We start from the raw sequence: 25,990 nt of genomic DNA on the forward strand, positions 1-25,990 counted from the left end.
CAGCTACAGCAACAGCAACAGCAAAGATAGCAACAACAGCGGCAGCAACAATAGCGACAAGTACAAGTACATAATGACAACAACAGCAGCAACAGCAGCAACAACAATAATTTCCATTCCAAAAAAGTTTGAATGCACAAAAGCGATTTATACCAAATGTTGCTAATTTATTTGCCATGTTCGCAAATCTGTGTCTTTCATGTAGTTGTTGTTGTTATTGGTGTAGTTGGTGTAGTTGGTGCTTTGCTGTTGCCATTGTCGTTGCCGTTGGTGGTAATGTCACTGCTGCTTTTGATGGTGTTGGTTGCTTGCGTGTGTCCTCTTGCAATGTTTGCACTTTTGGTTAAATTGGTCAATGATTTTAAGTTGTTGTAGGCGACCAAACTAAGCAAACGAGCGAAATGCCTTCTTCATGTAGCACAGCAACACCACCAACATCAGCACTAACACGAACAACAACAACAAGTGGACTAGAGCAATAACAACAAAAATGTCAGTATAAGCAACTAATGCATTTATGATGTGGCAGCTGTGTTAGCATATCCTTTCACATGCACTATCCGACCATATCAGTGCAACCATACGAATGCATATATCCTTTGGTCAAACACAGTGTAGAGCACACAAATCTCATATTAAGCGTTGCTATGTGGTTGTACCGTTGCCTACCCGGTTAATTGTGGGCGGAAGTGTGAAGAATTGTTAAATGGACGCACATAATGTGAACATGACAAGTGACCAAAATTTTGCACTAGTTTTAGGGCTGAAGAGGTGTTCCAAATTTACTAAATGTAAATCCAAGAGTGTTTTTGCTACTATTCTTACTTGTATTTCTCTTTTTTTACTTACTTTTTCAGCTAATAGCAGTTCTTCAGCAGTTAAAGACACTGCAATCTCCAACACAAACGGCAGTAATTCAAGCTCAAATTCTAATCAGAATAGCAGCAGCTCACGTAATTGTCGCACACCAGATTCTCCAGAAAGTGCACGTGCTATTGCACCACGTTCCCCCATGTCGCCGCAAATTCATCACAATAGCTTGGCACCACCAACGCGTCCAAATCGTAATGCCAGTGCTTCACCAGTAGTAAATGGCGCGACAACCACACCGCCACCACCACAACCGCCGCAAGCAGCGCAAGCTGTTGTTGCCGCAGCAGCTGTGGCGGCAGCACATGTTGAACAGGCTCGTTTATTGGCTAAGATACGTAAATTTTTGGGTTCACTAGTACAGTTGGCGCAAGAAGTCCATCCTGAAGCCAGTGAACGAGTACGAGCTTTGGTTTTATCTTTGGGCAGTGGAGGCATAAGTATTGAGGAATTCCGCACAGCTTTGCAGGAGGTAATCAATCTTCCTTTGCGTCCATATGTTGTTCCACTCTTAAGGAATCATATATCTCTACTTCAGCGTGAAATTGCTGCACTAGCTCGAGCCACAAATCAGGTACGTTTATAGGCCATTGCACTGCTACTATTCATTTGCGTTGTTAACCTTGTAACATTTTGCAGACTCCGCTGCAATATGTCACTAATAATGAAAACTGCATCATGGAGTATGCCACTCATAGCGGCAGCTCGGAATACAATGATATTTTTATGCAGTTGGAAACCGCACAGGCTGCTTCAAATGGTGTAGCAACGAGTTTGGTTTTTAAGCGTCGCTCTTCGGATACGCTTATGGAGCATCATAACGGCGTACAAGACTGGAGTGACTACATGGCTGCTTATCCACCAGCTAAACGCTTACTTGCACATAATCCACAGCTGAGTGCAGCACCAGCAGATGCGCGAATAGCTTTTGGTGGGCAACCCACGTTGTTTGACTATTCCAGCAGTGGTGCAGCGGCTCAGTCTGAGACCAATTTTAGCAGTTTGATGGATAAGGTAAGTTCAAGAAAATTCAACTTAACAGAAAACAGGGGTGTAGAAATAAAATACGGATCCATGAATATAATTCAAAGGTTGTAATGGTGTCCTATTTTTCTGAAAGTGAATTATATACTGTCTCTCTCAAAAATGAGTAAATTCCGTCACGAAAAAAAAAAACAACTGAAATCATTTTTTGTGTATACCATATTTCTATATCTTGTTTATTGTATTCCAATCTCTTTATCACTCGTATGAATTAGAATAATCATCGTGATGAGCGTGATTTACGCAACTCCATAGCTGCAGAGGCTCAACGACATGCTGTACGCTCAAATTTGCCCACTTCTGGTGGAAATTCGAGTAGTGGTGGTGGAGGTAGTCTTGGTGGTGAAGAGGAATGGAAAAACATTCATACTATGTTAAATTGCATTTCCGCTATGGTGGATAAAACAAAGCGCGCCATCACAATTTTACAACAACGCGGTGTTGAACCACAGCAATCGAATTATGGCGAAATGACACCGGCTTCGTTAATGGAAATACGCAGACAGACCGAAGAGAAAGTGGCTGAGTTCAAGCGTAATGCCGAAGAGGCAGTAAATCAAGTAAGTTGCATGAACGATAAGAGTTAATAGATGAGTCTGTTATTCTACCAATTATTATCTCGAAGGTTAAACGTCAAGCTGTTATCGAAATACAACGAGCAGTTGTAGCCGCAGAAACTCGTGCCGCTGAGGTCATGGCACAGGAGCGTCTACGCATGGAGAAATTTTTCGTTGAAATGAGTCGTCATTCTGGCAGTGAGCGTGAGCTGGACAACAAATCGCCGTCGATAACCGCAAGTCAAAATGTGAGTTCATTGACTGAAGTAAGTAAAAAGAAAAATTTTTAAATATTCAATCTAACAGGCCTGCTGGAACTGTGGGCGCAAAGCCACAGAGACGTGTTCCGGCTGCAACTTGGCACGCTATTGTGGTGCTTTCTGTCAACACAAGGATTGGGAACATCATCACCAAGTAAGTATCTTATTTTTATTATTTAATTATATAAATTAATTGAAAGTACAAAATCGAACCGAAAATCATTAGGTGACATCACTTAAACATTAATTAAAATACAAAAAAATATATTTTCTAATGGTCTAATTTTTTTCCAACAGATTTGTGGCACCACGCGTTCCACTGATCTCTCTACAAAGCACTCCTCACAGGTCATACCACTTTCTGCTACCATTCGCGGTACAATTACACGCTCACCACCCACTTCCTCGCAGCCACAATCCACGCAAGCAGCGCCACCGCAGCCCTCAAACAGTGCTACGCAACCGAGTTCCTTGGTACCCAATGGGGTGGGCTCCAAATGACGTATTCGCATGATGAAACCGAAGAAGAAATACTTGTGCTAGTCAAATTACTAAAAATAAATTAATAATAAAATAGCAACGCTCAAATATAATTAAAAGAAAAAATTTACACCAGTAAAAATAATATTTGTATTTATTATCAAATGGTGAATGATGCATTCATAGATGTGTTAAACTGTTTCAATACATTTTCTTATAAAAATAACATTAAAATTTAAGCTTAAATAAAAGTTATACCAAAAAGTGGAAAGGGTGAGGGAAGTTGCCACCCTTAAACACTAAAAATTAAAATTTAAAAAAATTTATCAAAAATTTTAATGAAACAAAAACTGAAAAAATAATTAAAAATCAACAAAATATCGAATACATTGAAAATTTTAACTTAAGTGGAAAAGTAGTTGTAATTTTTATTTATTTATTGTATTAATTATTATTACATTTATTAATTTTAATTGAAATAACTATTAAAATCTTAATATAGAAAATATGAATGTATTGTATGTACTATGAATTTATGTTATCTTTTGAATTAATATTAAAAATATTAAATAAAATCAAACGTTTAAAACTAATAAAAACTGTTTTCATTAATAAACAGTTGAGGTTTTCCGATATTCTTCAAAATGCAAATTATTGAGATTTAAAAAATCCAAACATAATAATTCTTATTCCCTAATCTCACACAATTTCAAAATGAAGTTTTATGAAATAGCAGAAGCTGGAAGGAGAATAAAAATTCGGATAAATTTCGTATTTAGTATCAGAATCGAGTACTTAGTAGGGTATATAAAGGGAGTAATAAGCTTTTTCAATAACATTTGAAGAATTCCTTTGCGTTGAAATCACTTCTAAGAAAATAATTCAGATAAATATTTCGAGTAACTCTTTTATGTGATCCCCTATGAACAGGAGTCTAATGTTATATCAAAAGTTATCTTAAGCACAAGTTAATGCAATAATCATAGATACTATTTATAGAATTGAGAGAAGCGGACTATTACACAATGGACATACATCAACATTTGTTTGAATCAATATAATGACCTGTGATGAGTAGCATTAAGATATGAAGGCTGCTTAACAATTAAGTGATGAAGGAGGCTATTAATTGATAAGTATAAAGATTAAGAGTAGATCGGAAATCTTAAAACTCCTTATAGCGATCTATATTGGTCATATTTTTGGCAACCCTCTGTTTCTTATATCGCTAGTCCGTGAGAAGTTTTCCGGCGATTCCGTATAATTTTAGTTACATACAACATAATAGATACATACAACATACGCACGACATGATCATGTAATTCAAACTACCTGATACCTCAATGATATGGCTTTAAAAACCTACAAGATCTAGCATATATAACTGTATATCTAAATATGTATCCATGTACATATTAATCTATATCAATCTACATGAGACTATTAATACAAAACATGTTAACTAGTTAGATAACAAATAATCTATGAGCAACTGCGAGATGTCACTACCGTTAAGTATTTAGTCCATTTGTATCCATTTGCGAAAATGGATCTAATTGTGTACAAAGTAAACCCTATGAGGTTTCCGTATTCGTTCTAGCATCATTACCAGTGCATCTAACTTAGCCCTGAGAACCACTCCCTAGTATATGAATTTGTTTGGAATTCGAATTCAGCAGCTTTGCTGTTATGAGCAGCTCCTAGAGATCTGTAACGTGCTCTCAGATCTATATCGGTTGGGCAAACGCGGATTGATACGTAACTATAATTGTCGCATCAGATGGGGAGCAATGAAACGCATTTATCATAGAAGCACTGGTGCACTGAGAATTATAATGAACAACTTTATTTGTATTTTCATGATTTTGCGATGATCAATGTAAAATATTTTAGTCCTTAGTTCAACAATTTTTTTTAGTACCCTATAACATATATCATAGTATATAGTGATACTGAAACTATCAGATAAAGGTTATAATTTGAGGATTGATATTTGTTAAGATGAATGCACAAAAAAAAAGATGCAATATTTCTCAAAAAATTATTTTATCTTGAAAATGCAAATTGATGTGCAAAATATAAGAAAACAGTTTAAAATTTTTAAATTCAAATAAAAACTTTAACCGCCTTTTGCATACAAGTGTCTTTCAGGGCATAACCTTTCTGCTACATTGAAATTCGTATGAATAATGAAATTGCAAAAACGAGAATCGTTTATTATTAATGTAATTTCATTCCCCTGCACGGCCAGAGAGCAGAATAATGCATTTTCGCAGTTTCCCATTGGAGTTTCTGGTTCCCCATTAATACACAGTTCAATTCATGATAAGTAATTACATGCAGCATACTTAATGCGCACATTTGCATACGCACAGATATGGCATCCCAGACCCTTTGCTTGTGAATTCGTATGAAGAACTGTTATGCAAAAATTACTTTCCTCAAATCGCTTTGGGGTCAAAGGTGAGAGAGCAAAAAGCAGCCAATGCCAACCACAAAAATGACAAAAATTTTAAACAAAACAGAAACAACAAGAACAGCCAGCACGTCGGCAAAAGGATATTTTACAGAACAAAGGACAACGATACTAGCAGAAACAAGAGCTCGAAATCATTCGTCCGTCCATCCTTCCGCCTGTTTGTCCGTCTGTTTATCTGCACTCGAGGCGATAACATACGATAAATGCATGTAAAACGTTTGAATATTCACTCAAGAGTTAAAAACATTTGCAATACAAACAGATAAATTTCCAAGGCAATGAAGTAAGAGCAAGTAAGGAGCGGGGACATGCCAACATGTTCAGAATCACTCAGGTAGTAAAACAATGTTGTCAACAACAGAACAATAAAGTTGTTGCAGCGCAAATGCTTAAAATTGAATAAAATTCGGGTCCTTCGGAGAGGTGAGAAGAGGGAGGCAGTATGAAACGCAACATCTAATAGTGGCAGTAACAGAAATAGAATTACTGTTGTTGTTGCCGGCGGTGAAAAACCACAAAGACGTGCCTTACGCTAGAGAAAAGTAGCAGCAGCAGCAACAACAACAACAGCAGCCAAGCCGGTGGCAACATATTTGCTTCAAAGTTTGAGAAGTTATTGGTCAAGTGAAATGGCAAAAGCTGGAAATGGTAGTGTATCTGTTGCCTACCAAGAGGAATGACATTAGCAATATTCTCGTATACAATAAATGGATTATAATCTTCTTCTTCTTGTTGTTGTTGTTGCTATTGCTGGTGTGTGAAAGGCGATAAGCAATTGTGTGTTGCTGCGACAGGTGTAGTTGGTGTGTTTGGTTTGCGTCCGACATGCGAGAAATAAAACTTTGTCAATCTTCTTTCCGATTCTGTGGAAAAATACATGAGGCTTATGCATCTGAATGCGAACATGTCGCAGTGGGCACAATCTGAAAATCCATTAACGGGTGTGGTTGTCGAAAATCGTTGTTTTTTTTTGTTAAAAATCAAACAAAATTGATAACTTGTAAGGATATCGAAAAGGATGTGGAAATCATGACGATAATATTATTTATTCGAAATTAAATACAAAAGTCGCAATTCTAAATGAACGAATAATGTGTGGTGTAATGTGATTTTAACAAGTCTACTTTTGCCAACCTTGTTTTATGTGAAATTCTACATATCCTTTGAGGAGTTCTATAATTTGTTATTAGAAGAAGTATATTTTTACAACTACAGACACTTTTTAGACCTCAATTTTTAGACTCTGTTGAATGGGACTAGATTTTTGTACATTTTTATAAATGTATTTGTGCTCAGTTTGGCACTGACTGTATGCGCTGGTGAAGTGAACTGAGTTATTCCGCATTTGATAAAAATTTAACGCGAAACGACGATTTATATTAAGTGATATTTCCTATATACTACCTGATTCCTTAAAGGAATCATGTTAAATAGATTTTCAGTAGTATATTTCCTATATACTACCTGATTCCTTTAAGGAATCATGTTAAATAGATTTTCATAATAGAATTATATGACAGTATGATGTACAAATATTTGTTTTATTAAAATATTTCTTTTGACAATTTTCATAGTTTTAATGAGACATATTTTTTTTTAGAAATATATTACTTCCAGGTCGTCATTTATGTCATTGAAATTGTAAATTTTTGTTTAACTTGAAACATTTTAAGGTATAACGTCTACCATCTAACATCTAAGATTGTAGAGACTGGTTAGTACTTATCTTACAACTTTTATTTAAAATTGATATGACAATCCTATGCCTGTGTATAAACCATTTCTTATATTATTCACATTGCTTACATTTATATAAATATGCGGCAAGTCGCAGTATTTTATTCCGAAAGCACATGATTTCCAATAATCCACGTGGGTCAACACGTTTCGCATAACATACACCACAAGCAGCTTCAATTGGTATTGCCAATTGCACACTTTGGTCCGTTTGATATCCTTTCAGAATATTTTATATACGAAACGTTTTGTTGTTGTCAGTTGCAAAAAGCAAAATGCAAAATGCTTTATTCCGAGAGAAACAATAAGAACAAGAACAATTAGTTTCACAGAAAAGTAAATTGACAAGTGCAATTATTACCAAAGATTTCCGATGAAGGTAAAAAAATTCAAATATTTTCCATAACTAATGAAATTCATTTTATTTATATATAAGACATTATTTCAAATAGAATTAATTGATTTCAGTAACTGACACATGAGTTATGTGTAATCAATAATTAAAAAATATCACTCATACGACAGGCGGACATTTTTTCCAATGAGCAATTTAAAAAGAAATCATTTATTAAGTAGCTGTGCCATTATCAGCAGCAACACCAACACCAAAATCAACAGTAACAGCAACAGGAACAGCAACAGCAACGACAATAACAAATACTAACAACAACAGTATATGCAATAGCAACAACAACAATTACCACAACAACAATACTCACAATTGTTCCATTTCAATCAACATCTGTTTCTGATTTCAAAGAAACTTTTGTTGACAACACAAACAATTGCTAAACAGACTCAACCACATGACATAGCAAGCATATTTATATGCCCATTCCCTCAGCCCCTTAGCCCCTTAGCCCCTTAGCCCCTCAACTCCACATCTAACTCAAAACACATAAACATGGTATATTGCCGCCGCCACATACTGGCAAACTCACGTGACTCAAAAGAATTTGTGGCAAACGGCAAATAGCAACTGGGAACTGAAACCAGGGAACTGGGAAGTGGGAACTGGGAACTGGCAATATCAGTAATAAACCATTCCTAATACCCCTCCGTCTCCTACACAACGGACAACAAACTGTGCTGCCTGCCAAGCATACAAGCATTTAACGTTATCAGTGACGTTTGAGTTTCTGCTTTTACTATTGTTTCTGTTGTTGGTGTTGTTGTAGTTGTAGTTGTTGTTGTAGGCAAGTGAAATTTGCTGTAACTGCATTTGAAGCTACAAAATGAAAATGTTGACGTACTCGTTTGAGTAAATATATTTTATTTATCTATTTGTATAGATGTGTGGATGTACGTATGTGGGCTGAATTGCATTTGAGTTATGAAAACGCACACACACATACGCACACATACATATACCACACACATGCCAACATATCATCACCACCGTCAGTGTTGCCACTTTGTGCGCTGTGTGCGCTTTTGAGCTCGTAACATGTGTCAATTACAGTTCATCGTCATAACAACGAAACAACAACAGGGCCAAGCCAAGCGAACAACAACAACAACAACAACACGTAGTGCAAAAAGTGAACGCTTTGTGCTTCATCAAGAGGATATCAACAATGCGTCGCTATCGACACGACACTACCCGACCCGACCCAACCCAACCGGGGAATCGAAACGCTGCGATGTAAGAAAAATGAAAATTCAATTTTTTCTTATTCGTTTTGTTCTAATTTTTTTCTTTTTTTTTTTTTTTGTTGACATTCGTCGATAAAAACACGGAAGGTTGTGCGGAAGTTGAGTAGATGGTAGGGTAAATCAGTGGGCTTTAATCGGTCAAATTATTGTTCCAAAGTTTACAAGTATGTTGCAGAAATCATTTGCCAAAGAAATATCTGCGACACATTATGCTTCTTCTTCATTATCTGAACTTCTGTGATGATTGTTTCACAGAATATATTGCAGTTCAAGTTGTTACCTGAACTGATAGACTAAGAGGAAGGCCACAATAAGTCAATTTAAACGTTGGACGATTTCGTAACATAGAAATGTGAGAACATACGTGGTTAGTCTACTTCTAGTTAGAACTGGATAACTTTAGAAGAAATATCAAACCTTTTTTTTTTTCGTTCCTACAACTATTACAATAATTCTAGACTGAGACCATTTCTGCTGAGCAACCATTGATTGAGATTTTTTTAATAATGATCTCAGAGATATCCTCTCTTGACAAACTAAGCAGTGCTCTGAGTTTTTTCCATCAAGTTTCCGGGCCATTTGCTTAGACGTTTGGCCTATTGATATTTCGAACAACACAGATTGCTCGAGAAAATTTCAACTCTTTTATTAAGTTAAAGCCGTCTATACAGCCATTCAGTTCTTCTCTTCTCCATGGTATGAGTGTTTTCCATTGTTTTCTCGAAGAAATACGTGATTTGATGTCTAACGATTTCAGTTTCGGAACTGAATCGTTGATCTCTTGTGGGCAATAACTCTCGTTATTCAGAAAAGCATATTAGAATAGTTTTGGTATTTAGAATGATGTGGTTCTATTATGCTGGTCATTCCATACTACCTAGCTTTTCTTTATTGATGAAGATGCTGCAGGTTTTTATTTTCCTATCAGATTCAATGCAGATTCAATGAAGATTGATAAATACGTCAAATTAAATTAATCTTTAAGAATGGTGATGCAAAGAAAATAGATTCATTGAAATTTATTTAGAATTTTCAACCATACTAACATATCTGCTAATTTTTACTAATCAGTGACAAACTACTGGTATTTATTATTTTGCTAAAAAACAAATACGAGTATGTCCTGAAGTTGTGTTCATCATTATCAAAAGCCCGGTGTGGATTGGAGTTATATATTTTCTTTAATATCAAAGGTCAATGATCTGGATTTTGTACTTTTGGATGCTATTCGCCACTGATTTCGCAGCCTGCATATTGCGATGGACCTATCTTAGTATTTTTCAAGGATTCGCTTGAGTGTTTTATTAACCAGTTTTCAAGTTATATGTCCAAATCATCTTGTAATTTGAGTTTGGATGAATTAAATTTGGAGCCTAAATGCTTTCCCAAATAATTATTTTTATAATTATTATTCGAAAATTTGAACTTTTGACCGAAACTAGCTAAGGACGAATAGTTAATTTAATCTTATGGAAAGAGAATAATCGATGTAAATGTTCAAGCAAAAATTTTGTTGAAGATTATCTGAGTGATTCGTTCATTTCAATAAATAAATTATAATTTATTTCAATTGTGTCCAACGCAAGAACACAAATCGATCGAAATTTGACACTTTAGTCGGAGGCGCTGTGGATAGAATGGCCTATTGAAAGCCACTACTGACATATAAATGCACATAATTTATCTTGAACGCATGCAAATGCTGAAATGTGGGTAATTAAAATTTTATTGTTGTCAAAATTTGATATTTTTAATTAAAATTGTTGATTGCACAGCAGTGGTCAAGGCAGAAAGTGTGTGTGCAGCGCAGTAGCGCATACAGAAACACGATTTACGGATACAATTTGTAGATACAAATCACAGGAAGAACGCATAGTTACATATTTGGTTTTGTGTCGGAAGCCATTAATGACTCTATTTGGCATTTTGATCGAAAAATGATAATTGAAGTTTGATTGACAGAACTAATTTACGATGGAAGCAGTACACTCAACCGAAATCCGAGTGATAAATTATTTATACATTTTGTTCAACATTCATTTATTGACATTTAATGAAGTGCATTCCTTATTTCATTCTATATATATGTACATAAAGTACATACAAAAGTATGTCCTTGTAAAGCAGTTTGATCCTGTTAAAAAAAAGATTTGGTTATTTAATCACGAAACAAGTTTCAAAGAATGAAGCAAATAACCTCTTTTTAATCCATTGCTGGGATGATGCTTCTGTACAGTACTGTTCAAGTGGTACACATTATAGTCAAGGACTTAAGTGTTGTTTGATTCCTATTTAATTGTCAACCCTTAAGTTATATACTCATACAAATTTAGAAAATTATTCTTATAAATTCTTGGTAGAAAAATTGTCGAAAATTGAAATACTTCGGTTGTTAAAACTTTGAGCTTTTCTCAAGGCTAGTAGGAACCCGAATTTTTTATTGAAGCCAGAATTGAAGAAAGACATGGCTTTAGTAGAAAAATGATAACGTGATTCAAAAATTTACAAAAAGGTGGTTTACAAAAGTACAAGATTTCTTTTTAAGGAAGCTGTGGGCATTACAAAAATATCAATTATGATATTTAATGTTCGAAGTGAACAAAGAAGATATGCATGCTGGAACTATATATAACCGAACGCATTTGGAATACCTTATTTAAACATAATGTAATGTAATGAATGTCCGTAAACTGCAGATAGGGATACACACCGTCCAATAGTCACCGTCCACAGTTATTACATTATGCCATGTTTTTGAACGATGTGCTTCTTCAAAAGCAATTCTTAAAAACACAACATTAACCCATGTGGTAACATCAATATTGTCAAAAGATGAGATTTAAGAAATATATAAAGATGGCTCAAACTTTATAATTTATTATGTGATTTTTATTATTTCTTATTATTTAATTAATGATCTTATTATTTTCAACGATTGCGGAAACAACTGAGACCTTCATTCGCAAATAGAAATAATAGAAATAATAATAGAAATAATAATATTGTTAGAAGCAATTATGCAAATATATAAATCTATCAGAAAATAAATAATTATTATTCTCTTTTACAGTCGACTTTCGCTTTGAGGAACACCCGATATAACAAGCCCACTAAATAACGAACGATCAAATATGTATACGTATAAATAGCACACATCCCAAAATGTTGTCTCTAAAATCAATCGAAGTAACCAAATAACTTTAAAATTTATTTTTAATTTTACCGAGAGTCCACTGCATATGTTTCTATTTATTGCTTTTTTAATTCTTTACGGGTTTAATCAAATGTGACCCATTTTTAGATTTGCATGGAATGAGGAGAGAGGGTACAAATTGTGTTAATTCTTTTAAATTTTGGCGATTTTGATGATTTTGTGTCGTACGATACATGATTTTCGCCGCAGAGGAATTCGCCATAAATGATCGAAGCAGCAACTTAGCACAAGCAACAACCGATACGGTACGGCAAAGAGTAAAGCATTTTCGTACTGTACTTTGTACTACTCTTTCGCCGCTGTTTGTTCGCTGAGTAATTTAGCGATAACTGAACCAGTTGTGTTTGTACAAAAATCTTTCCACGCGTAGGTGCTCTTGCTCAGTCTATTTCGGATGGCCGTCAGTTGAGCTGTGGTGGCTTTGGTCAGCTGGTGACTAGAACAGAAATAAAACTAGTAATAAACTTCTGTAAATTACATAAAATTGCTGTCTTCAGTTGTTGCGACGCATAAATTACAATAACCAAAAACCGGTAAAAATTCATAATAATTAACAAAAGTAATTAAAATGATTAGAAAAAATTAGAAATACAAAGAATTCTATGCGATTGCCTATTAACACGAAGCGGTGCGGTGCGGTGGGCGGGGGGTGGAGTGCGGTGTGTACTTTTCATGCTCGTACGCGATTACAAGTTGTTTTTGTTTTTTCTGGCATTGAAATGCGAAAATGTAATTTTTAAGTGAATCGTTGCTTGGCGTATTGACGATGGGAAAAAGTTGATTAATAATATAAATAATAGCAAAGAAAATATTGTGGAATCATAGCGAAAATAATATATGAAAAATTGTGAAAAATCAATGAAGAAGTGCTGGCAGCAAGTCCAGCTCTTGGCTTCTAGTGTGAATGGATCCAATCTCCCTTGAACTTGGAAACACCAGTTGCTCCCTTTCGATGACATTCATAACATAGAGCAGAGAAGTTTTTTCATTAATAATTGCAATTGGTTTTCTCTTTTTGATATTAAATCAAGTCTAAATTAACGTCGATTTACACTAAATGAGATAATGGGTCGCCACACGACTATAATTACCGTACTAAAGTTTTTCATCTGCCGTCGCATGTAATTTTCTGTTTATAGATTGTTGTGTTTACCAGATACATGTGTTACTTATGGTGATTAGAATATAATAGCAAATGAGAGCGTTCTCGACAGACAATGGAGCGGAGCATTAGAGCCTCAACGGAAAAACTTTTGCGCAAATTGCTGGCTCTAATCGGATAAAAAATATTCTAAAGCCAAAATCTCTATAGTTGAGAATTTTTTTATATGAGACTTAAATAGAAGATTACCGATCAGTATTTTCCTTTTAGACTAAATTCATATCAGACTATCACAGAGAATTAACTAACAGACTCATCACTTTAAACACCACCGAGTATGATCATAATTTCTTCCATTTGAATTAATCATCATATTTCAATTGCATTATCTGCATTATATTCTGGTCTTATATCTACTTCATTAGCACTTCTAATCTTATCTCTCCTTTTTTACTGATCCCTACATTGCGTGCTTCTGCCATTTGATTTGGGACCAACTATATATGCTTCCATCAATTTTCTATCTTCGGAAAATAAAATTTTTTGGAATTGTAGATCATTTTAATTCAACAGAATAGAGGGAATATAATTGATAAAGAACTTGATAACAATGTATTTTCATATTATAAAATATGATTACTTGGTTGCTTGCATTGGCAGGCTATTAGATAACTTCCATGTACCTCAACTAACGATATTTCGCTACCAGATTCGTCGCAAGAATCCGTCAGATAAGACTACTTAATGTAAGTAAATATTTAAAGTTCCAAAGATTGGTCCCTGGATTTAAATAGTTATTTTAGTAAAAAATATATTATTTCTTATTAAAGTATATTTGAAGTATCATCCATTTGTGTCAAACGGTCAATCGCTCAAGTCAATAGGATTTGACCGTTTAGCTTTATCCTCATGAAAAAGTCACTGATAGTTAGATCTGGAATGGAATGCGAAGAAAGCAATCGATAACCTACAAACTAGTTTATAATCTAGAATTTTGTGGATGATTTTTCATTTTTTATGTCTGTTCTTTACATACTACAAATATTTATTCAGGGTACCCAAAAAAAATCTCAACCACTTATTTAGATTAACTTTAGGTTTTAATTCAAAAACAAAAAAAAAGGTTCATTAAATAAGTAGAGGTATTTCGGAATTACAGGCTTATAATTTCCAAAATGGATTACCATTATGACAATAATGGTTATATATGGTAGGAAAATAATTATGCAAACGGTGTTTAGGGGTAACATAAAGTATCCCAAATAGGACAAGAAACTTAATAACATCTAAACTAGATTCACTGAATTTGTTTCTCAAAATATAAGAAATTGTCTCCAATATATGTTATTTAGCTATTTGATTATTATTGCTATATTATTGGTATTAGTTACATGGTTATAGTAACTTCCTCTTCTAGCATCAGTTCTTCATATTGCATTCACCTGATTGTTAGCATTCGTCGCTTTTTATTTTTTACAGAATAGTTTCAAATCACTTAAGCACCTCTTTCGTTGCCGGCATATACACTTCACGAATCCAAAAGTTTGGACAATCAAAACATTCCTGAACCTTGACTTCTATCACGCGAACAAAGTCTTATGCGACTTGCATAAACAAATACTAAATTTGAAACACACGATATCGCTCATTGCCATATATTTACCAAATATATTTATATATCTATATATAATCACGTATACTTGTATATATAAATAATATAAATAGTGTTAGACGAATCGCAATCAAATTTATTTTAATCAAACATAACACTATGAAGCAGTGTTCTTATGTGATTGAATTTATAGGGCACAAAGGGTTAAGACGTGGGCAATATATATATAATATATTTAAAATAAAAAGCAATAATGACTGAAATTAAAGTGTTTTTAAAGTAATTTTATCGCATATTTAATATATATAATCTTTAGAAAGGAAAATTTAGGAAAATAAGCAGATAAATACCAGATAAAAGTTATTTCAGATAAGTGTGTCAGTTGCGAATTTTAAGAGATAGTTAACTCCAACATTAGAGATGGAGTTCAGCCCCATGAAATGACCTCCAAAGTATTTTAACCGTGTTTTTGATAAATTCAGACAGAAACGAAAGAAAGACTCCGGGTTTTCTTTGATACACTTGTGCACGAAGGCTCTTTGATTCAGCTGGTTGGTGATTAATAACCTTTTAACTGACTCTTCTGTTCTATTTTCTGCAAAAGTTTTAATCGAAGGCAGATTGAAGAGAGCAAATATTCAAACAAAAAATAGTATCTTAATATTTAACACAGGAAATGCAAAAAATACTTAAAACTCTAGTATGTGAAGCTTAAGAAGAGTATTTGTCGATAATTTAATTTAAAATGGGTCCCAATATGCAGTTCTATAAAATTTTTCTGAAACTTTAAGTTATATTAACTGTACTATGAAAACTATCAGGAAGTAAAGAAAATGAAAATAAATTGTTGGATTCAATTCTTCCAAATATTTTGTGACATTAATTAAGCACTAATAATTTTTCAAAGCAAAAGTAGTTCAAAGTTAAAAATTTTGGCTCAAACAAAATTAAAACCCAAAAGTAATGTGAAACGTGCCTTCGCGAGAACCAAGTTTTGATTTTGGAACGGATTTTGAATTTTAATTTAACGACCTTTTCGGATTTGCCATGAGCTCTACGTAGGCTTTGATGTGTCGCCGGTTCGTTTGGCATAAATAAATATTTTCCTAACAACTCAAAAATAAGACTTAAAGTTCCAACAATTATTGTCTTTGTTTATTAATAAAAGAAAAAAAAAATGTGTTGGTAACTGAATAGTAATTAAAACTATACAACATAACTAATATTAAGGGTTTTTCATATGGCTGGCAGATATTAAATATAATAAACCGGGTTCTTCGTTTCTGTTAGAAATCCAAATACAGAAATATATAGCAGAATTCGTAAATACGCAAATCTGAAAAGATTTTACTGTTCTGTTTTTCTTTAAAAACTCTTCAGTTTAGTTGAGTACCTCAACATGTTAAGGTTGATCGACTATACAGTAATTTTTTTCCAACATAAGGCCATATGAGAGCCATATGAGAATACCAATTGTTTATAGACACTGGCAATGGAAAATGGGATTGTTCATAGTTTGTATAATGGGATAAATTAAACAGATTCTGTTTGCTAATAGAAGAATCCTGCCGGAGAGATTACTTAAGAAACTAAGCTACCTCTCTGATTAAGCAAAACTACTTTTACGAATGTTTTGAATACGAAAATTTAGTGATTATCTAAATGTTTCTTGGGAAATATAACATCGTTGTAATGCTCTTTCAAACTAGAACCGACGATGGTATAAGTACATAATATCTAAGGGTGGGCTTCTTTGGAATAAAAGAAAATCAAATAAGTACTTTTGGAACAACTAAGAATTCTCTGTACTTTTTGATCGCACTGTTTCTTCACACTTTGAAGAAACGCTTTCAAGAGATGAATCGATCTGGCAATATCTGTCTCTCAGTATGTAATATTTATCTGGCTGTTAATTTACAAATTAGCTGTTAATTTTTTATGTTTTTTAGCTGATCAAATAATACTGTTCACATTGACTTTGTGACTTTTTCTTAACTTATCATTAGCCTATCAGTCATTCCCATAATAACCAAGTTAAAGAATTCTTCAACAAATAAATATAAAAATTAGTTTATTCCGTTTCAAGTACTAGAAGCTGATTATGCAAAATAGAAAAAGTCATAAATAATTAATCGCTTTCCATCGCATTTAAGCTTGCCATGTTTGTTTACAAAATTTTGTTAAAATAATACTTGTACGAGTATATGTGGTAACTTATCTAATAAATTTTATTTTAAATTACTTGATTAAATATTTTTTAACCTCCTTATGTGCTTAAGATAAGCTCTATTTTTTCGAATTATTTTATTCTGGAACCCCTTTAACCCCTTCTTCGGTTAATCTGTTTTCAAATGGTAATGAAAGAAGTTTTGAACTACCATAATTTCCAAACCCGATGTCTTACTAGACATCAACTTGAAGTATATTTAATGGGCTTAAGTTATTTGAACTAATCATTTCAGTTATATTGGAAGTTTTTTACTAAAGGTTTTTTATATACAAAACTTATTGGCACTCTGTATAAACAAGTACTATAGATGATGAAATAATGGCAAAGTCCGTCATTTGTTCTCTTCGTCAGGCATGGACGTATCAAGCAACACAAATGTGGTTACTTGCGCGAAAAGTACGCAAATCTTATGTGTTAACCCATTTAGAACTAGTAGATCAGTTCAGTTAGAATGAAAATCAATAGTATGAGTAGCTGTTGTTGTATGACTTCAATTTTAAAAAATTTTAACATATAAAATATTTAAAAAAATAAAAATTTTCTAAACGAGACAGTAATTTTATATAAACTCAAATGAATCCGCAATTTCTATGGCAAAACAATGTAATTTGAAACATTGATTTTTTTCACTGTAGTTTAATTATTAGCTGATAAAATATATATATAAAGTCTAAAGTCCGCAAAATTTTTTTTCTATTTTTTCAACAGACAATTTGTATACAGAATTCGAATATCGATAATTAATCATGTTGCAGTGCTTTATTTATAAATGATAACGAGTTTGAGAATGATACGTGACATATTATGTTATCACCATCAGTATTATGGATGAATGAATACATACATATAGAATATAGCGAATAGGTGTTTTCAATATCTTTCTATTTTTAGTTAACGAATATTTAATTGATATTTCAATTATACTACAACTCTATACATTCTACGCGAATATATTAAGCTCTATGCAACATGTTCTATGCAATTTGGTCAACAGGGAATTTGTTCTCACCAGAGGATATAGTTAGTAGTAAGCTGCATCTATGCAAATCCAACGGTTCCTTTATGCCCACTTGAGTACTTTGAACAGTTGATTTTTCCAACTCCACACGCTATCAGCTACGTTATAATGCGCGATGTCAGCTTCGTTATATTACAAGGCACGATGGGATAGCAATAACATAATAGACTGGTTGTCATCTAAAGATTGATTCCATCTAATTACTATAGAAATATTTAACACCTACTATTCTAATGCGATTAATACTATCTTTAAGACTGCAGCTATTTTGAGAATTCATTTAATGATTTTTAGTGGATCTGATTTAAATCGAGGTCAACAAACCAAAGTGCATACAAAATATACAAATGTAAAATTAGAGGAACTCCATTGAAATACAAAACATTTTCATATCAAGTCATCATTATCTATAGATTTTAATTTTTAATCTTTTAGTGACTCAAGCTCTGAGTGTGAAACGATATCGCAAATATATAGTCTACATCGACGAACACTCTCTTTTGAATGTGAAACAATGAAAAAGTAATCGCAGAGCTCATATTTTGATAAGAAAAGCATTAATTTTTTTCGAAAAGTTTATAGAACTCATTCAAGTGACGTCAACTGTCTGTCGGCTTGCTGCATTCAGTATTTCATTGCTTTTGGCTTCATATCTACAGAACCAATTGGCATATATGAATGTTAATCGTCGGCATTTATAATTAAATTAGCCCTATGTTTACAACACGCCAAAGCACAAATCGATTCATTCAATACTTCTATATCACATATCAATCAAGTCTAATCGGCCCCATAAAACCGTATTGTAATTCGAATGCTCAATTTATTCCTCAATTAAAAGGCCTGGGAGTCGTCACCATTTAATAATATTTTACAATAATTTTACTATTGAATTTGTAAAAAAATTAAATTAATGACGCCGATTTGCTTGCATTTCATGTTCTAAATTAGAAGTGGAAAACACGTTTTTTTCCGGAATAGAAAAAAGTATTTAATTACTTTTCTCGTATTTGCATGCGTCGCGAGACTACAATTATCGATTTTTTATGGGTTCCCAAGGGGCGATTTAGAAGCGTTTACACTTGTAAATACATTTAAACTGAATTGTAAACTGAAAATAAAAAATTAATGATCTGTTTTATAAGTCAAATTACGATTGACCGCTGACTACATAATTACGACTTTATATTAATATATATTCACAATTATAATTAAATATAATTAAAGTTATTTTATTTTCTAAAACCCATTATATTTTATCATGTTAACCTGATTACCTGATTTTCACAGTTCCAATCTTCACATTCCTCTTACTCCGCACCTCTTCACACCCCATTCCAACCAAGATGAACGTTCAAACGGAGTTGAGCCCCAGGCAAAAGCAAACCACTACTCTCATGTCAGTATTCACTTCTTTCTTCGTCATGTCATTTCTGGGGCAAAACGCATACTTCCGTGCGTTTCTTTTTTTTCTAACAATTTATTTGGTGCGACACCCAACAGTGGTGTACATCATTGCGAAAACCTGGCAAAGAGACGTAATGTAAGTAACATAATAACACGTATAGTGCCATGTATAACATATATTATAATGTACTGATTCTATTAATTTCTTTTATAACTAATAGTTCGGGCTATCGTTTTGTTCGAATGCTGTTTTATATGAATAAGATGGAGCGTAAGGGATGGACTATAGCTCGCATCTTTCAGGAAAATGTCAAACAAAATCCAACAAAGACCTGCTTCATAATGGACGAGCGCACCTACACTTATCAATACCTGGGAAATGTTATGAATAAAGTAGGCAGCTACTTCAAGACTATAGGCCTGCAACGAAATGATTGCGTTGTGCTGCTTATGGAAACTCGTGTTGAATACATCTGCATATGGTTGGGCCTTTCGGCGATTGGTGTGAAAGTTGCTCTTATCAATTCCAGCTTAAAAGGAGAAACATTGTTGCATTCCATTAAAGTTGCCAATGCTAAAGCTATTATTGTCGGTTCAGAGCTTGCTAGTTGCTTAAAGGACATTTTGCACCATAATGATATAGCGCCCCTACCCATCTATCAATATAGCGACAATGAACAATTGGAGAGTGCAAAATTTGAGTTTCTACCAGGTATAGTTTTTTTGAGTACATATTTTTTTAAATTCAATAGTTTTTTTGTCTCATATTTTAAAGGTGCTACAAATTTAACAAAGGAATTAGATGCACAAAAAATTATGGATCTCAGCGTCGATATTGAGAGCGGTAGATTATCAGATAAGTTATTATGTGTGTATACCTCAGGTACAACCGGCTTGCCAAAAGCAGCTGTGATAACTAATCTAAGGTAAGAATTATTCAAAAATTGAATAAAAAAGTTCTTATCTTACAAGACTCTAGGTAATTCTTAAAATTTCCGAAATTTGTCTTACGATTTGGACAAATCATTTTCGCTATTAAAACTGCCTTAAATGAATTACAACTAAGTCATGTACCACCCCATACTTATCAAAACTTGTGACGACAGCCGTATCACTAAATGTCAGAATGTTGAATTTTATGTTCACTATTATCAAATTTTCTAAGGTGTCCTTCGATTAAAAACCTCTCTCACCTGTTCCTTTAAGGTTGCATATGGAGAAGAAGAATTTTTCTCCAACTCTTATAAGAGATGTAAATGGACAAATGGGTTTTCTACGAACTTTAAAAACTGTTCGCTTTATTTCATTGGTCTTTAAAGTAAATATCACTTAAGTTGTAGTTTAAATTGCTTTAGGAGTCCCTCTTGAAACTATTCCTATTTCTACTCCTTGAGTGTAACGATTTACTGATTCACTTATTAACGAATTGTTTAAATTATCCACTTTTTGATCCATTTTGTGAAATAAGGCATAATTCATAAATGTTATCCTTAGTCAAAAATTCGGGCTATTGTTTATCATATCGCATAATTTTAATCAATTCATTTGATCTCTTAACGATTTAGATATTTGTATATGTGCTCTGCTGTGTATTTTATGGTAGACTTACGTACTACTGATGTCATATATAATCCGCTGCCACTTTATCATACTGCCGGCGGCATAGTGGCTGCTGGCATTTCATTGATCCACGGTGCAACATCTGTTCTGCGAAAAAAGTTTTCGGTTTCTAATTTCTGGAAGGACTGCATTAAATATGATTGTACTGCAGCTCAGTACATAGGAGAACTTTGTCGATATTTACTTTCGGCGCCTCCAAAACCTGAAGACACGATGCATAATATGCGCGTAATGTACGGCAATGGCTTGCGTCCGCAGATTTGGCAACAATTTATGTCCCGTTTCCAGATACCGCTAATTGGCGAGCTCTACGGTTCGACAGAGGGCAATTCCAATTTAGGTAAGTGGTCTAATAATAAAAATTATGTATTTTGTCATTGTTATTAATTATTTTGTTGATTGTTAATAGCTAATGTTGTTAACCAAGTTGGCGCCATGGGCTTTGTCCCGGTCTTCGGACGAAAATTTTTACCAATACAATCAATAAAGTGCGATGAAGAAACTGGAGAGCCTATACGAAATAAAGCTGGCTACTGTATTCGAACTAAACCGGGAGAGACAGGGCTACTAATTGGTATGATAGATCACAAACGTGCGGGTACAGCATTTAATGGCTATGAGGATAAAGAAGCATCACAGAAGAAGATACTGAAAGACGTCTTTGTTAAAGGCGATTTTTATTTCAACTCAGGCGATATGGCAGTTTCAGATTTATTGGGCTATTTCTATTTCAAAGATCGCACGGGCGATACATTCCGTTGGCGTGGCGAAAATGTCGCTACATCAGAAGTGGAGGCTATTATTACAAATGTGGTTGGTCTACAGGATTGTGTGGTATACGGGGTTGATGTAAGTAATCCATTATTTAGTACTTAGCTAGTTTGGTATTTACTTAGTACATGTCATTACAGATACCTCATGTAGAAGGTAAGGCTGGTATGGCAGCAATTGAAGATCCTAAACGTCGAGTGGATCTGCAGCAGCTTTCGTCAGGTATACGTGCCAACCTGCCACACTATGCGCAACCACTTTTTGTTCGTTTGATGAATGATATTCCCCGAACAGACACATTCAAAATGAAAAAACGTGATCTTACGTTAGAGGGTTTCAACATACATAAAATTTCGGATCCTATTTTCTACTTACAAAAGAATGGCACATATGCGTTGTTAGACGAGGCGCAATATGCTAAACTGGTGGCTGGGGAGTCTGGGCTTTAAATAAGTAGGATCAGAGCAAATAATGACTTTATTGCTAGTTAGTAATTTATTAGGTTTTTAGTGAAAGTATGGAATTGCAGCTGAAAGCTGGATGTGTAGATTTAAGAGGCGAGGCCAAAGTGTTTATAGTAAGATTTGTATTTAAAGTTTTGTATATAACCAAAGTGCAAATAATTGCTGATGTTATTTACTTTTTTAAGTATGAGGAAAGGAACTTTTGATTGTATATAGTAAATTATAAAATGTGGGAAATTTGAAGCATGCCAATTAGAAATTTTGTAAAAACTTTATTCTTTTACTACTTTTGTACTTTTCTATTTTATTCGCAAAATAAAAGAAGTTTTTTTAAGCAAAGAATTCGAAGTTTACTTTTCGGAAAGTTTTTAAGGGTTTCTTTTTACATTAGTAAGTTCCTCTGATGAAAATAGGCGTTAGGTCCTTATAACTACAGAAAACATCTGAATCACTTTAAATTTAATTTTTTTTTATTCAAGCTATTTTGACACTCACTTATACTTTTATTATTTAAAATATGAATTTAGTTATTTTGCAGACATCGGTACATAAATCTATGAGAAAAATGCGAAACATTTATTTTAAATTTTCTTCGAAGACTTTTATCCATTTTCGCAAGCAGCTGCCAACTAACCGAACAGTATTGTTTTACTAGCAAAAACCGCTGTCAAACTGCAATGAATGTTTATCCTTCTTAGAAAAATGTGCTCTAAATGAAAACAAACAAACTTTTCTTGACCGGTAATGGGAACTCTGTAGATTACGCTACATTATATAGATACCGTTATTTTATGCAAATATGTGTTTCAATGAACTAAAGAGATCTAAATCATCCTAAGCAAATATGCAACACATAAACACATAAGACGTTATAATTATTAGAAGAGATAACACTGCTCAAGTAGCTCTAACATCTAGTTTTTTTTCTCAGAAGAAACTTCCTGACTTAACTCGAATAAAAAAGGATTTTATTTATAATATTTTCCATTATTAATAGGTTAAGGACTCCCGAACACAGTAGCTTCTTCAGTGAAAGCTACATGAAATTGCAACAGATAAGATAAGTGATAGTTGCATACCGTATTTTGCAGAATCTACTCTGGCAGTTATTATTATTTCTTACTATTGTTTTTACTATTATTATTAGGATTCTTACGACCATAAAGGTATAAAATAAAGTGATAAATTTTCTGAGAAACAATTATAATAAAGAAACAATATTTCTATTATATCAGTAAATTAGCAATTCCCTCCTTAGTTTCTGGCTACGCCCATCATCATTTAACTTAACTTGACTTTTGCTAGGTACTCGTACTGCTTTGAAAATCAGTTCCAATGTATCTAGTATTTGTTGCTGTAAGTATTTGAGAAAGATATACCTCTTCTTTTGTTATCGTCTATAACATAACTAAAATACATTGGTTGAATAAAAACTTGCTTGAATGAGAAAAGCTTATATTGGATTACTAAACTCCTCTCTATCACCAAAAGGGTTCACTAATTAAGAACAAAATTGTTATAGAAGTAGCGAACGTTGAAAATAAAAACAGCATAACGCAGAAAAACTCATTAGTTATTATAGCGTACACACAACGCAAATAATATGAAATTACAAACAACACAAGTTCAATCTGATCACCAAATACTTCGCACATAAACAAATTCAATACAATGTTTGTATCAGCTGATATATGGTTTCTACTATGTTTACGTTAATAAACCAATATTCAACTGGTTTTAGTTTTCCTCTATTTATTTTTACTTGGGCATAAATAATCGAATGTATTATTTTCCATAAGATAGCACGCATGATGAAATTTCTTACGTCACAACTAATTGAACCTCTACACTGTTTTCTTTTTTATTTTTGCATTTCAATCAAAATTTGTGACATACCGAAATGCTGTTCCTATCTGAAGCACTGAACATTATGTAGCGCCCTCATTACATGTCAGTGCTGCGCAGCTTAACCTATAATGGATTCGATAGATTTCTTTCTTCATAAAATTTTATAAAAGTGTATACAACACCAGCGAAGTGCACTTGCACCAACACACTAACAGACTCTTACACAAGCACATAAACAACGGAAACTAATCGCATGCAAGTGAACACACGCAACTGTACATAAACACTCAGTGGAAAAAATTCGTAAACTGTGAAGTAAAATGTTAAAGAAATATTGAAAGTGTTAAATCCCTAAGATTAAGTTTTATTCATTGGTAACACAAGAAAATCGCCAACGACGCAACATTAACGCCATTTCCGGTACAACAAACAGCTGAGCGCGTTCCCAAAGCCACATAAAAATGAAAAGTACAAGAAAAAAAAAACAGGAGGAAACATAAAAAATGACAAAATAACAAACGCAAAAGCAGAAGCGAAAAATGAAGACAAAAACTACAAAATGTGCAAAAGCACAGGCACTCACTCGCCAACAACAACAACAACAACAACACATTTTGTGCTTAAACTGCAAAACTGCAAATAGTGCGGCAACCCGTAATGTATGCAACGCTTTTTTTCATTGAACTTTGAAGGAATCGCAAAAAAAATTATAACAAAATGGCAGTTATCAATACAAAGGAGCGGTGGAACCGCACTCGCCTCATTTTATAAGATCATGAAAACAAGAAGTAGCCAGAAGGAGCAGGGTGCATCAGGGCGTTTTGGCGCATTTTTGTTAGCACATTTTCCGCGCTTGTTTTTTTTGTTTTTATTTAAATATTTTTTTTTATTTACATATTTGCTTTCTCATATAACATATTGTGTATTTTTATTCCATATATAGTAGAATATATACAATGCACATTTTAATAATTTGTTATTGTTTTGTTGTTGTTCAAACACGCATGGGAAAAATTAAATTTTCCAATAATTCGAAAGCTTTGTCGTGCACAGCTGCTGGGCGCCTTCCAATGAGATTAAATCGCTTCAAAATGCCCGCAAGCCATCGGGTGCGCGAAACACAGCCAACACTTCCTTTCCTGCCAGACCGTGCGCTTCCGTTTGTTTTGGTCCTGTTTTGCCCTTTGTTTTCGCAGTTGAGTGCCACAAGTGGGCTTCATATTGTGAGATTTTGTGTGCATTTTATGTTCTTACTTTGTTTGTCGGTTTTTAGTGAGAAAATTTATAATTTCACTAAAACATTTTTATAGTCAAATAGATATTTTAATTCGATCCTCAACATTCGAAATCCACTTTATGAAACAAACCAAAGGCAATGTATTTCTTGTCTCCTTCTTCGTGGGAGCAGATGTGACAATACTAAATGTAATATATGAAAAATATAATTAATTATTATAAAATTATTCAGTAAATATAAGACGACCAAATTTAAACTTATTCACATATTGTTATTCCTTTAATTGTTCCTCAAATAACAATTAAATTAACCCTTAAAACAAAACAAAAGTAAAAAAAGTAGGTCATTTGCATATTATAATATAATATAGGTATATACAATTAT

At 33.5% G+C, this 25,990-nt stretch overlaps 2 protein-coding genes across 2 annotated transcripts in view; both read left to right on the forward strand.

Annotated features, from left to right (window-relative positions):
* Window positions 1–3,579, forward strand: part of LOC119680163 (protein CBFA2T2) — a 45,122-nt gene extending 41,543 nt beyond the window's left edge. The window contains exons 3-8 of the mRNA XM_038092854.1: window positions 858–1,444; window positions 1,510–1,884; window positions 2,130–2,474; window positions 2,540–2,719; window positions 2,778–2,885; window positions 3,029–3,579. Of these exons, the coding sequence (XP_037948782.1) occupies window positions 858–1,444; window positions 1,510–1,884; window positions 2,130–2,474; window positions 2,540–2,719; window positions 2,778–2,885; window positions 3,029–3,232 (1,799 nt within the window). The 3' untranslated portion in view covers window positions 3,233–3,579. The remainder of the gene's footprint in view (window positions 1–857; window positions 1,445–1,509; window positions 1,885–2,129; window positions 2,475–2,539; window positions 2,720–2,777; window positions 2,886–3,028) is intronic.
* Window positions 3,580–12,676: 9,097 nt separating this feature from the next.
* LOC119678785 (long-chain fatty acid transport protein 4) lies at window positions 12,677–22,798 on the forward strand. The gene is made up of 7 exons (XM_038090840.1): window positions 12,677–12,830; window positions 19,550–19,802; window positions 19,888–20,378; window positions 20,442–20,592; window positions 21,232–21,626; window positions 21,696–22,135; window positions 22,198–22,798. The coding sequence occupies exons 2-7, from the start codon at window positions 19,606–19,608 to the stop codon at window positions 22,504–22,506; spliced, it is 1,983 nt and encodes a 660-aa protein (XP_037946768.1). The 5' UTR covers window positions 12,677–12,830; window positions 19,550–19,605; the 3' UTR covers window positions 22,507–22,798.
* Window positions 22,799–25,990: the final 3,192 nt, after the last annotated feature.

Source organism: Teleopsis dalmanni, chromosome 2 (assembly GCF_002237135.1).
Source record: "Teleopsis dalmanni isolate 2A chromosome 2, ASM223713v2, whole genome shotgun sequence".
Classification (NCBI taxonomy): Eukaryota; Metazoa; Arthropoda; class Insecta; order Diptera; family Diopsidae; genus Teleopsis; species Teleopsis dalmanni.